General features: G+C 39.0%; 1 protein-coding gene across 1 annotated transcript in view; it reads left to right on the top strand.

The window, feature by feature from the left end:
- Positions 1-13,219, top strand: part of Nufip1 (nuclear FMR1 interacting protein 1) — a 42,834-nt gene that overhangs the window by 19,035 nt on the left and 10,580 nt on the right. The window contains exons 6-7 of the mRNA XM_004665862.2: positions 4,493-4,585; positions 8,165-8,358. Coding sequence (XP_004665919.2) covers positions 4,493-4,585; positions 8,165-8,358 — 287 coding nt within the window. The remainder of the gene's footprint in view (positions 1-4,492; positions 4,586-8,164; positions 8,359-13,219) is intronic.

The raw sequence follows: 13,219 nt of genomic DNA, 5'->3' as shown, positions 1-13,219 counted from the left end.
TCCTCCTACCTCTGCCTCCCGAGTGCTGGGATTAAAGGCGTGCGCCACCACGCCCGGCTTCAATTTTTTTGTAATTTTAAAATTTTTATTGAAACATGTTATAAGGACGTTTTATTACAAGTATGTATTGTACACTGATCTGTTCTCAGTTTAACAGAAAAATGTTACAGTCCTAAAGAGGGTGAATTCCATGTTAGTATGGCAAAGTACTCCTTACTTTTGAATTTTGTCTTTCTTGTGTGAGTACACTCTTTCAGAGGAAAGTATTGTATTCTTTGACATGCTGGAAAACTGAAGTCTCATACGTAGTTAACTATGTTAGAAAACCTAGTCAGATTTCATTAAATAAAATTTTAAGGCTGGGAAATACAAGACTTGGTCTAATTTCCTCTTTATCTTACATTATGCCTATCTTTATTCCTTCATCTGATTTTTTTCAGATTAGCCAAACTCTGAGGGAGCTCAGTGTGTTTCAGAACTGTAACACTTTTCAATAAAATAGAAGTCACCTTAAAAGCCCATTCTGAGACTGAGGAGATGGCTCAGAAGTTATTGCCTGCTAGCCTGAGTTCAATTCTCTAGCTCCCTACATAATGGATGTGTGCAACAGCAAGAGATCCCAATGTGCACAGCCACATGTGCACACAGAGGCAGATAACTCAATCAGGCATTAAAGGTGATTCTTTCTTCATTCCTGACCTGAGTTTCACTATTACAATGTGGAGCCTACCTCTTTTGAGGTTATGAGTCCACTAGGTGGAGTAGTGTTGCATCATGGATCTAGTACTCACTGTGGCTCAGTAGACCCTTTTAATTTATGTTCCCAACTCATTTACAATTCCAGCAAAGGTGGTTTGTTCTTTAGTAATGCTTTTTGAAGTTCAGAAAAACTGAAATTAAAACACAATGGCATAGCTTGTGTTAAAGCACTTGGGTTTCAGTGAGAGAACAGAGGGATTGTGTTTTATGGAGATAGGCCTAGAAGAAAAGTCAACAAATGGTAGTAATTTGAGAATAAGGGGAAAGTTAGGAAGAATCATGTGAACAGAATTACATGTGCTGAGATAAATGTTGTCAGTTTTGTACTTTTGTGGTCTCTGAAGTAGTTAAGGATTGTTACTGGAGACTTAAGGCATAGGCAAGAGAACGTCAAAAAGAGGGTAAGAAATGACAGACAATAGAAAGAAATAAGCATTATTTATGAATAAGCATTTGGTTCTTAGGATACTGAAGTAAGAAAAGTACATGAGAAAAAATGATTTTAGCTGACAAAAATACAGACAAACTGACACCATCCCTTGTTCCAGTCATTGTAGCTTCCTAGCATCTGTTCTCTAGAGGAAGGCACTGCTGAGTACATCTAGTAATTGTGTGGTGCAAGCCATAATTTGCGTGTTTTCCCTGTAGGTTTTGATTGGTTTGTTTTGAGTGTATTCTGGGAAGCTATGAAGAATCTCCTTGAGCTGAGCTGTAACTTTCCTTATTCCTGTCTCTCAGTTTCTTGTTGTTTCTTGTTGCTGTGTGTGTGTACATAACCAGGTTTTGCGTTTCTGGTTTCCCCTTTTTGGGATCATTTACTTTCTAGTACCTTCACTTTCTCTAGCTTGTAGCCTCTAGGTAAATTAGAATGGTGTGAAGGTTGGCGAGTTTTTTAGCTTGGTTTTGGTTCAGCTTGTATTGATGGGCTCAATGTTAGGCACTCTAGCACTGAGCCATACCCCTGGCCATTAGAATACCAAATTGTCATTTGATTCATGTTAGCACCAAATAATGAAATTTTATAGATTTGGAGGGGAGATGCAAAGATTCATTACCTTTATGAACGTTATACTTTTACCTGTCAGAAAGAGAAAGCTTAGCTGTTTTAAAAGGCCTTCCCCCAAGGGACTTCCCACATCATCATGTTTCATTTAATGAATTAATTCATTCATTCTTTCTTTCTTTCTTTCTTTCTTTCTTTCTTTCTTTCTTTCTTTCTTTCTTTATTTCCTTCCTTCCTTCCTTCCTTCCTTCCTTCCTTCCTTCCTTCCTTCTTTCTTTCTTTCTTTCTTTCTTTCTTTCTTAACCTAAAATCCACTTGCTATAGCCAGTTCTTAAAAATCTTTGTTATTGAGCAGGGAATAATTAACCTCTGCACAGTATACTAAAGTCAAATATCAGTATCAAGTAGTGAATCTTACTGTTTAACTTGTGGTCTGCTACATTAATGGTCTGCAAAATTTAGAACAAATGTAGTAAAGAAATAAAATTGGAAGACCAAGTGGACTTGAGCTGTAAAGGGAGCCAAGTAGCTCTGACTCCCGTGGGTATGAGATGTGTGGAATTGTTACTTTTTTTCCTTGTCATTTCTGTATCTGCATATTCTGTCTTCTTTTAGGCTATAAATATATTTTCTTAATCTTCAGAAGTTTGGTTCACTTTTAATCATCTTTGAATGTCTTCCAAGTTTTACTTTTCCTCAGTATTCCTTTTCAACACAGTATCCTGAGAATATCTGATCAGTTTTGAGTATCAGTGAAGATTTTACACTTGCACAAGGACCTACTTCACAGAGCCTTAGATTATGTTTGCTTCTTACAAGTATAGTTATGTGTTGCTGGCTGGCTGTCGGATTTTCATCTTGTGTGACCTTGATGTTTTCCTCTTAGATTTATTTATAGCTTGTACGTTCATCATATTTTATTTATAGATATTATTTTTCTTGGCTGGGTATATTGCTTTTCACTGTCCTTGTTGAAATTCGTTGCCTTTTTTCTAATGACTTCATCATTTATCCAATGACATTTCCATTCTTCTCTTCCAGTGTTACTAACCCATAGACTTCATATGGTCTCTGCTACTCAAGTTAGCAATGCAGATGTTGCTTTTTTTAAAGTTTTTGGTGATAGTGGGGATTAAACCTTTTGCATGCTAGGCAAGTACTTTACTACTGAGTTATAATCCCTGTAATGCACATATTTAAAGGAAGAAGGTAGAGTCGGCCTGGTGGCCCATGCCTTTAATCCCAGCATTTGGGAGGCAGAGGTTGGAGAATCGCCATGAGTTCAAGGCCATCTTGAGACTACATACTGAATTCTAGGTCAGCCTGGGCTAGAGCAAGACCCTACCTTGAAAAACCAAAAAAGAAGAAGGTAAAGAGGTGTCTTAGGAAGTGACAGAACACAGTTTGTTATTTCTCAAAGTTTACTCTGATGGACCACCAGGCTAAATGTTGAGAGCAGTCTATGTTCCCTTTCTTTCATGTTTTTATACTCTTAAGGATCTATCTCCCTCATCATCAGACTGTACAACCTGCATCTCCACACAGCTGCATCAAGAAACAAAGAAAGCAGTTTATCATGCCCACTGCTGTCAGATTTAATCTTTCTCAACAGCTTTATTCATAATTTTGTGTGGCTTCCCATCACCCTTCTAACCTGTAATCAAACAACGTATTCCTACTTCCATTCACTAAATACAGAATGATTCCTGGTGTCTCACATTTTCTGTGGTCTTGGCTTGTTCATCTTCGTTTGCTTAGAACACAATATGATGCTTGTCCATCTGGTTGCTGCCTATCGACACCATTGAAGACCAAGGTCTTCAATGATTGTTTTTTTCTAGATTTCTCCATTTTTGGCATATTGCCCTCCCTAAGACAAACATTTTATATTCCTTTGGGTACTTGACTATATTTTACCCTACTTTATATGCTGTTTTTATCCTTCCTGGTAGGTTGTTTTTAGAGAATTGTCTCTTACCTTGGTGACTCTGAATATGCCTACCAAGTATTTGCGAAAGTAATTGACTAGACATGAATCATTATTTGTGGGTACATGCCTCATAGATCAGTTTGTGCATTTAAGTAATTCATTCAATTTACATTCTAGTGTAAACTCCTTATCTGATAGTCAGGTGTGGGTGAACAACTACATTTTGAGAAGCATTGTCACAGCCTACTCTCTTTTCTTTTAAATTCTAGAAGCAATTAAAAGTTTGTAACATGAGCTGGGCATTGTGGCACATTCCTTTAACCCCAGTACTTGAGAGGTAAAGGTAGAAGGATCGTTGTGAGATTACGGCTACCCTGAGACTACATAGAGAGTTCCAGGTTATTCATGGCTAAAGCAAGACCCTACCTTGAAAAAAACAAAACAAAAGGCTTATTACGTGAGGAGCTGAGCATGCCATTCAGTTGTTGGAGTGTTCGCTTTTTAATATGCATGAAACACTGGGTTTGAACCATAGCACTGTGTTATCCAAACATGATAGAGTGGGTCTATGTCCATACTCAGTTATAGACTGAGATGGATCCAGGAGGATCAGAAACTCAGGGTCATCCTTGACTTACATAATGAGCTTGAGCCCAAATGTGCTACATGAGACCCTGCCTCAAGAAAAGTCTATAGTGAGTTGGTATTGTTTACAAGAATTACTAAATTTAGCAGTTGCTAGATTGTGTACAGTTTATATTCTAAAAACTCTTTTGTAGTTAACCTTTATTATTTTCTAGAAACTACCCAACTCTGGCCAATATTGAAAGGAAGAAAAAGTTAAAACTTGAAAAGGAAAAGAGAGGAGAAGTACTGTCAACCACACAGTATGGGTAAGTGCCTTAGACTTGCTTGTGTCCTCAGTGTTCTCATTAACAGTTTGTAACGTAATAGCAGTTAAAATGCAGAGAAGTATATTCTGCCACACTAAGTGCCTTAGCCTTGCTGTGTACATTTGTGTGTATGATGTTAGTAACATAAATATACACACTGACCATGTAAGCCTTTGTCTCCTAGCTAGTCTCCTTCCCAGAGACCCTGTTAGAGCATGTAGATGATAGGTATAGTCCATTTATCTTCATTTGTCCACACTATTCTACATTTCGCTTTCTCAGACATTGCAAATCTTCCTTGGGGCTAATCCTACATTAAAAAATACAGTTTAGTGGTTAAGTGCTTGCCTGTGAAGCCTAAGGACCCTGGTTCGAGGCTCGATTCCCCAGGACCCACGTTAGCCAGATGCACAAGGGGACACACGTGTCTGGAGTTCGGTTACAGTGGCTGGGGGCCTTGGCACGCCATATTCTCTCTCTCTTTCTCTCTCTCTCTCTCTCTCTCTGCCTCTTTCTCTGTCTGTTGCTGTCAAATAAATAAAAATAAACAAAAACTAAATAAAATACAGTAAACTTCATTCTTTAGGGATTTGTGGAAAGCTTAGGGATGTCCCATAATACCTTGTTTAACCTAAGTGCCTATTGGCATTTAAGTTGTTACCCAATTGCTTACTGATAAAAAGTTACCATTATTGCTCTTGTACATAATACATTTTACACAATTACATCTGAGGAAGGATTCCTGAAAATGGATTTGTTGAGTCAAAATATATATGTATTTGTAATACTGATACCACACAAGTTCATTCTTCTGTCAGCAACATATGAATCTCTCTTTTTCCCTGCTCTTACTTTCATTATTTCCTTCCAAAATTTTCCCATCTTACTTACTTTTTACTGATTAAAAAAATTGGGGGGCAAAACAAAACAAAAAAGGAGCAATCACATTTTGACAGGTGTGTTGGCACACGCCTTTAATCTCAGCACTCAGGAAGCAGAGATAGGAGGATTGCTATGAGTTCAAGGCCACTCTGAGACTACATAGTGAATTCCAGGACAGCCTGTGTGAGAGTGAGACCCCTACTTTGAAAAACCACACCACCAAAACAAAACAAAAATTTTGGAGGCCTGGAGAAACGGCTTAATGGTTAAGGTGTTTGCCTGTGAAGGACCTAGGTTCGATTCCCCAGGACCCACATAAGCCAGATGCATAAGGTACACATGTGTCTGGAGTTCATTTGCAGTGGTTAGAGGCCCTATTATGCCCATTCTCTGTCTGCCTGCCTCTCTCTCTCTTTCTGTCTCTCTGCTTGCAAATAAATAAATAAAAATTAAAAAATTTTTTGACAAGTTTCATACATATAGACAATATATATGATCATAATCCTCTTCTATTACCCTCCCTTTTCCTGAGCCTCTGCTTACTGAATCCTTTCTTCTTTCCATCTAATCTCTCTTCTCTTTTGATACGAAATCTTATGAAGAAATGATCTCTGCACATGCATGTGCCCATGTAATCTCCATACAGATTAATATCCAGAACATTTAGGGTCTTTCCTGTTCAGTGCTTCCTCAAAAAGGTAACCAACCCCTTTTCTGGCTCGCTGGCACTCTCTCTCGCTCACTCGCTTGCTGTCTGTCCTTCCCTCCCTGTGTCTCTCTCTCTTTTTGAGGGAAGCATGGTCTCATTCTAGCCCAGGGTGACCTGGAATTCATCTGTAGCCCAGACTGGCCTTGAACTCTTGGCAATTCTACTTCAATTTTCCAGGTGCTGTGATTAAAGGTGCATACCACCACACTCAGCTTCCCTTTTCTGGTTTTCATCATCACAGATTTATTATACCTGTTCTTGGCATTTTATAAGTGAAATCATATAGTGTTTGTTGTTGGTGTGTAGTTTCTGTGGCTCAAAATTAGTTTTGCCCATTTTCCATGTTACATATCATTGTAAATTGATTCATTCTTAATGTGTTGTATAGAACTCAATTGTGAGAATACATATGTATTCTACTGATAGAATTTGTGTTGCTTCCAGCTTGGGCTGTTATGAATAAAACTGCTGTGAACATTTTTCTACATGTCTTTTGTGAAATTAATACTCATTTTCATACACCATATTAAGTCATAGGGTATCCATGTATATGGCTAGTTTCCTAAAGTGGTTGAACAAATTATATCCCTACTCCGTGTGTCTGACTTTCTGCTTTGATCAGTGCTTGATGATCCTACACCTTTCCTCCATCTCATACCTCTGGCTAACAATGTTGTGCATCTTGTCATGCAGATATTTTCTTGTGAGGTTCCATTTCAAATCTGACTAATTGGTTGGGGTTGCATTTCTTTTTTTTTAGGTAGGGTCTTGTTCTAGCCCATGCTGACCTGGAATTCACTATGTAGTCTCGGTTTGGCCTCAAACTTATGGTGAGCCTTCCACCTACCCCTGCCTCCTGAGTGCTACATTTCTTAATTTGTAGGAATATATTTTGATACACATTTTTCTTTGAGTAGAGTTATGTGTTACAGGTGTATCTCAGTCTTTGGATTGCCTTTCTGCTCTTAATGGGTGTCTTTTTTATCTTTTTCAGATAGCAGTAAGTAATTGTTAAGGCATTTGCTTAAGGCACATCTGCTAATATTGACATAGCTCAAGTCACAGTTGAGGGCTAGTTGCTAATGTCTAGAATACCTAAAGAGTTACTGTTTGGGTTTTTATTCTTTTGTGTAGATCCATTGGATATCATTTTTCTTCTGCCTTTAAGACTTCATTTCATCTTTATTGTAGAGACTGTGTGCTGAAAACAGTATATCTTTGTAAATGCCTCTAAACCTTAGAGCCCCTTAAAAATGAGTTGGCTTTGTGTACAGTATGTGAGAGGAATGCTGCCAGCTAGGTTATTCTGCTAAAGATGCACAATAAAGCTAGGCGTGGGGAAGCACACCTTTAATTCCAGCATTCGAGGTAGAGGTAGGAGGATCACCATGAGTTTGAGGTCATCCTGGACTAGAGTGAAACCTTACCTCCAAAAAGCAAAATAAATAAATAAATAAAATTGCACAGTAAAGTCCACTTTAAAGCATAAAAACCCAGGTGGAAATGTGCATCTGAGCATAAGTAAAATGTACTGTGGGGTGTTAGCCCTCCCTTTAAAGTCTACTGTGGGGAGAGAGGGCCAATGGTTTAGGGTGCTTGCTTGTGAAGCCACATGACTTTTGTTTCAACTCAATTCCATAGTACCCAAATAAAACCAGATGCACAAAATGGCACATGTGTCTGGAGTTCACTTCCAGTGGTAGGAGGCTTTGGCATGCTGATAGTCTTTCTGTCTCTGCAATAAATAAAAAATTTAAAACTACCTCTGAAGTTCTACTATAGACTTCTCTTGTCTGGGAATGATTGAGTTTTTTTTTTTTAATTTGCTCCTTTTAATGTACTAGCTATAATTGGTTAAGTTAACATTTAAGCTTCTTTTACATTCAGTACCTTCACTGGTCCTTTTTTTTTTTTTCTTTCACTGGTCCTTTTTAAAACATTTCTTAGAAAAGTCTTTAACACTAAGAATTGCATTTTTCTTACTCCAGAAAGATGAAGGGCATGTCCAGACATTCACATATGGCAAAAATCAGAAGTCCCAGTAAACATCACAAAAGGAAAAGTGATGATGTTAGACAGAAAACAGTCATTGGATCAGGCCATCAGTTCTGTGATTTGAAGCCAGAAGGTACACCCAAGGCAAATGGCGATCCTCTTGGTGCTTTGATAAACAGTGACTCTGGTAAGGTCAATAGGAATGCGCCCCCCCCCCCCCCCGTGTGTGTGTGTGTGTGTGTGTGTGTGTGTATAGCTGTATATTCAGTGATGCTAAAGTTGATTATCCATAGCGTTGTTTGCAGGAAATGTAATCATAAATTCATAAAAATGTAATGTTTTAATTTTTGTTTTATCTTGTCAAAAGCCTCATTTTAGAGTATCTGTTCTGAGTCTTGAGAAGGGGTTCATAGAGCAGGCAGCCTGTGAAACAAAGATTATATTTATTAAATAATTTTCAAAGTATGCTATAAAAACGGAAATTATTTCCAGGATTGTTTTGAATTGCCACAGGTGCAAATAAGCCAAATTTTATGGCTTCTCCCCTATCAAAATTTGTTGGAAACCAATATCATTTATGCTACTGAGAATAAGCATGATCTTTTTGGGCAAATGATACTAATTCAGTATATTGTATAGTGATATTCTTCCTCAGAACAGAGATTATATCTTTATATGCTTATAATTTATCCTTAAGTTCTCTCTAGGGCAACAGGACAAGTTGACTTGTGCTTCCATGTAAAAAGAAAAAACTGACTACTGTCATATGTAACCCAAGGTGATTTTGAACTTAAGATCTTCCTGCTTAGTCTCCTGAATGCAAGGATTATAAGCATGTGGCACTATGTCTGGCTGTGAAAGATGTTTTGACAGAACCAAAAGGATAATACCCCTTTTCAAAGTGCTGTTACTTGTGCTGAATCCCTAAAATACGTACCAGAAAGGAGAAGAGTTGTTTGCTTGTATTGACTTCCAATCCTTACCTTTTGGGGAGATCTTCCTAGTAAGAAGTATGCCTACCACCCATCCTCCAGTGAACCAGGGCCTTTTAGAGACATGACTCGTTTTTGGACAGAAAAAAAATAAGATTAGCCCAAGAGCATCTAGAGATTAGCCTAGTGCCAGAAAGTTCTCAAAAAAAAAAAAAGAAAAATAGTGATTGCCAAAGGTGGTAGCACATGCCTGCAATCTCAGCACTCAGGAGGCTGAATCTCTGGGCTTCACAGACACAATATCTCCAACAAACTAACACAGTGCAGGGCGAGCCATAACACATTCAGAGGGGTATTAAACAATTCTCAAGGCTGGAGAGATGGCTTAGCGGTTAAGGCACTTGCCTGCAAAGCGAAAGGGCCCAGGTTCAGTTCCCCAGGGCCCACATAAGCCAGATGCATTAAGTGTATCTGGAGTTCATTTGCAGTGGCTAGAGGCTGTGGTGTGCTCATTTTCTCTCTTAAATAAATAAATACAAATAAAATATGTGGAAAAAAGAAAGAATTCTCAGTGGTCAAAGTTGGAACAATTTGACCCCAAAATAAATGATAATACACTTTAACTACCATCCTCCAAAATAAGTATCTTTGAGTCCATACAGAGTTAAGTAAATGCTAGAATAAATAAATGGGAGGGTAAGAAGCCCATCTTCCTTACATAACAGTTCCAGTGCATACATATAGAAAATTAAGAAATAGAAAGTCACCATTGGAAAACCATAGTAGTAATTATTTTAGGCAAGATCAACTACTAAGTGACAAAATGAGTGATGAAACCTTAAAACATTAAGGCAAAACAGCATTGCAGGACATCAAAATATCTTGTCCTCTGACATGCATTAATTATTGTGGTGTTTTAGTGAATGTCTAAAGTTTCTTGATATTTCTTACTTGGGTTGGGGACTTGTTTAAGTTTGAACTGATAATTCATTTCAAGAGATGGAACAGTGAAAAATAGAAATTGTAACTTTATAAAAATGGAGAAACTGGGATCTGGAGAGTTGGCTCAGCAATTAGGGTGCTTACCTACAAAGCCTAAGGACCAAAGTTTGATTCCCTAGTACCCACATAAAGCCAGATGCACAAAGGGACACAAGCATATGGAGCTCATCTGCAGTGACTGGAGGCCCAGGTGCACCATTCTCTTTTGTCTTTCTTGTTCTGCTTGCAAATAAATAAAAATAAAAATTTTAAAAATTGTTAAAAAAAAAAGAAAGAAAGAAAGAAAGAAACTGGGCAGACAACCCAACAGTCAAGCTAAATATCATGATTAGTGAATCACATGAGTCATATTGATGTCATGGCCCTTTGATGTTCTGGGAAAGGGTTATCGTCTCTGGTTTAAAAAGGGGTGGGGGGCGGAGAGATGGCTTAGTGGTTAAGGTACTTGCCTGTGAAACCTAACGACCCAGGTTTGATTCTGTGAAGCCAGATGCACAAAGTGGCACATGCATCTGGAATTAGTTAAAGCCAACCAAATCTACATAGTAAGACTGAGAGGGAGGGGCCAGGTTAGATAGATGGCTTCACACGCCAATCTCAGATGGCCCCATCGGCTTGAGTTGCAGGACTCAATGTCTGCTTGTTACTCAATCCGATCTCTTGTGGAACTGTGGCTCCCTGCCCAAGTATGGGTGGATTCCGTCTTGGAGCCCAGGCAGATGGGCTAGTATACCTGGCACAAGTGTGCCAATTACTTCTGGAGCGCAAACTGGGTTTTAAACTCATGGAAAAACTGTTTTTGTCTTTTCTCCTCTCTGGCCTTGAGCTGCATACAACCCCAAGCTTGGGTCTTTGGGCAGATTATCTCCCACCCTGGCAGCAACATTTTTTTTATTACTGGTTTTATTTAATTTTAATTTTTTTGTTGTTGTTTTTGTTTTTTGGTTTTTCAAGGTAGGGTCTTGGTGTAGCGCAGGCTGACCTGGAATTCACCATGTAATCTCTGGCTTTCCTTGAATTCATGGTGATCCTCCTACCTCTGTGTCCCAGTGATGGGATTAAAGGCATGGGCTACCATGCCTGCCTCTGGTTTTACTTTTTTTTTTTAAAGTTTATTTTTGTTTATTTTTATTTATTTGAGAGCAACAGACAAAGAGGCAGATAGAGAGAGAGAATGGACGTGCCAGGGCCTCCAGGTACTGCAAATGAACTCCAGACGCGTGCGCCCCCTTGTCCATCTGGCTAACGTGGGTCCTGGGGAAATCGAGCCTCAAACCAGGGTTCTTCACAGGCAAGCGCTTAACCGCTAAGCCATCTCTCCAGCCCTGGTTTTACTCTTTAATCTCTTTGGAAGCCCACGCTTTTTTTAAGCCTCTTGTCACCCTTTTTTTTTTTTTTTTTTGTATCCAAGGTCTATGTTCATATACATAGGCTCTGGGGCCACATGGTGTATTTTTTTGTTGTTGTTCTGGCTGTTTTCCTGTGTCTTCTCCCTCACCCTCAAACCCTCCACCCTTTTCTCTCCCTCTCATCCCTGTTATGTTCAAATAAAATGTGCTTTAATCATTCTCTTTGGTCTGGATTGCCAATTCTTTTGAAATTTGACAGACACAAACTCAGGGCTTGGGGTTCCAGGATTATTCCTCAGCATCCCATTTTAGATAAATAGCACCCTGTGTCAAGACCTTATCTGAGGAAAAAAAAAAAAAAAGGTCTGGAGGGAGGGTTTCACAGTTAAGGCATTTGCCTGCAAAGCCAAAGGACCCAGGTTTGATTCCCCAGGACCTGTGTTAGCCAGATGCACAAGGGGGTGCAGGCATCTGAAGTTTGCAGTGGCTGGAGGCCTTGGCATTCTCTTAATCTCTCTTCTCCCTGTCAAGTAAATAAAAATAAAATATTTTTTAAAAACACACACCAAACTGAGGTCTATTAATTCAGTTAAGACACATTCACAGCGGAGGAGGAAAGACATGCTGTTACAGCTGTGGAGACTAAGTAGTCATGACATGTAACTGAAGGATAGGTAATAGTGAAAATCATCTGGTGCTGCGTAAGGATTAATAAGAATTATGTGGGCACGGTGTAGTGGTACATGCCTGTAATCCCAGCACTTGGGAGGCAGAGGTAGGAGGATCGCCGTGCATTCGAGGCCACCCTGAGACTACATAGTAAATTCCAGGTCAGCCTGGGCTAGAGCAAGACCCTACCTCCAAAAAAAAAAAAAAAAAGAATTATGTGGGATCATGCTTTTAAAGAATATAACATTTAGTTCTTAAACTTTTAAAAAAATTATTTATTTGAGAGAGAGAGAGAGGAAGGGTCAGATAAAGAGGTTGGGGGAGTGGGCACACCAGGCCCTCTAGCCCTTGCACACAAATTCCAGATGCATGTACCACCTTCATGTGGATTTTAGGAATTGAACCCTGGTCTGTAGGCTTTGCAGACAGGCACCTTAACCACCGAGCCATCTCTGCAGCTGCTTTTATGTTTTCATCTCTTTAGGAGGTACTGTATAGTAACTTTGTGGTAGATTTCTACTTACTTCACTTGTAATTTGCTTATACAAACTGCATTATTTTTTTCCTTTTATTTTTCTAAATAAAGAGATAATAATCTAGCCTAATATTAACACACTGCTTCGCTTCTCAGGTGTGGGGCGTGTACTGTGGGTGGTGGAGGATGTGTATTCATCCCACCGGAGCTGCAAGGCCAGCATTCACATGAAAGAATATGTTCATTTTCTAGAGACATATTTTGGTTTCCCTAGACTGGCTTGGTAACCATTTAATGCTCAATATGGAAACATCTTATATTAGTTGAGTCGTGTTGGTTCATTAAGTAGACCGGTTACTTTTGTCTTTAGTAATGCTTTATTTTTATGGGTTGTCTTGAATAGAGATAATGTTTTCAGAGCTGCTAAATGTAAATGTAATAGATGATGTTCTGGGGCTACAGAGACTTGCTGGCTCTGATCAAACACTGTTCCTGTGGTAGGCGCCCTAGTACTTGTGAAATTCTCATGGTTGGCTTCTTGACTTAAGTTCTTAGAAGTTTCAGGCAAGGGCTGGAGAGATGGCTTAGCGGTTAAGCTCTTGCCTATGAAGCCTATGGATC

Source organism: Jaculus jaculus, chromosome 3 (genome assembly GCF_020740685.1).
Source record: "Jaculus jaculus isolate mJacJac1 chromosome 3, mJacJac1.mat.Y.cur, whole genome shotgun sequence".
NCBI lineage: Eukaryota > Metazoa > Chordata > Mammalia > Rodentia > Dipodidae > Jaculus > Jaculus jaculus.
Note: the sequence above shows the minus strand (reverse complement) of the source record. Positions and strands in the feature narration are given on the sequence as shown.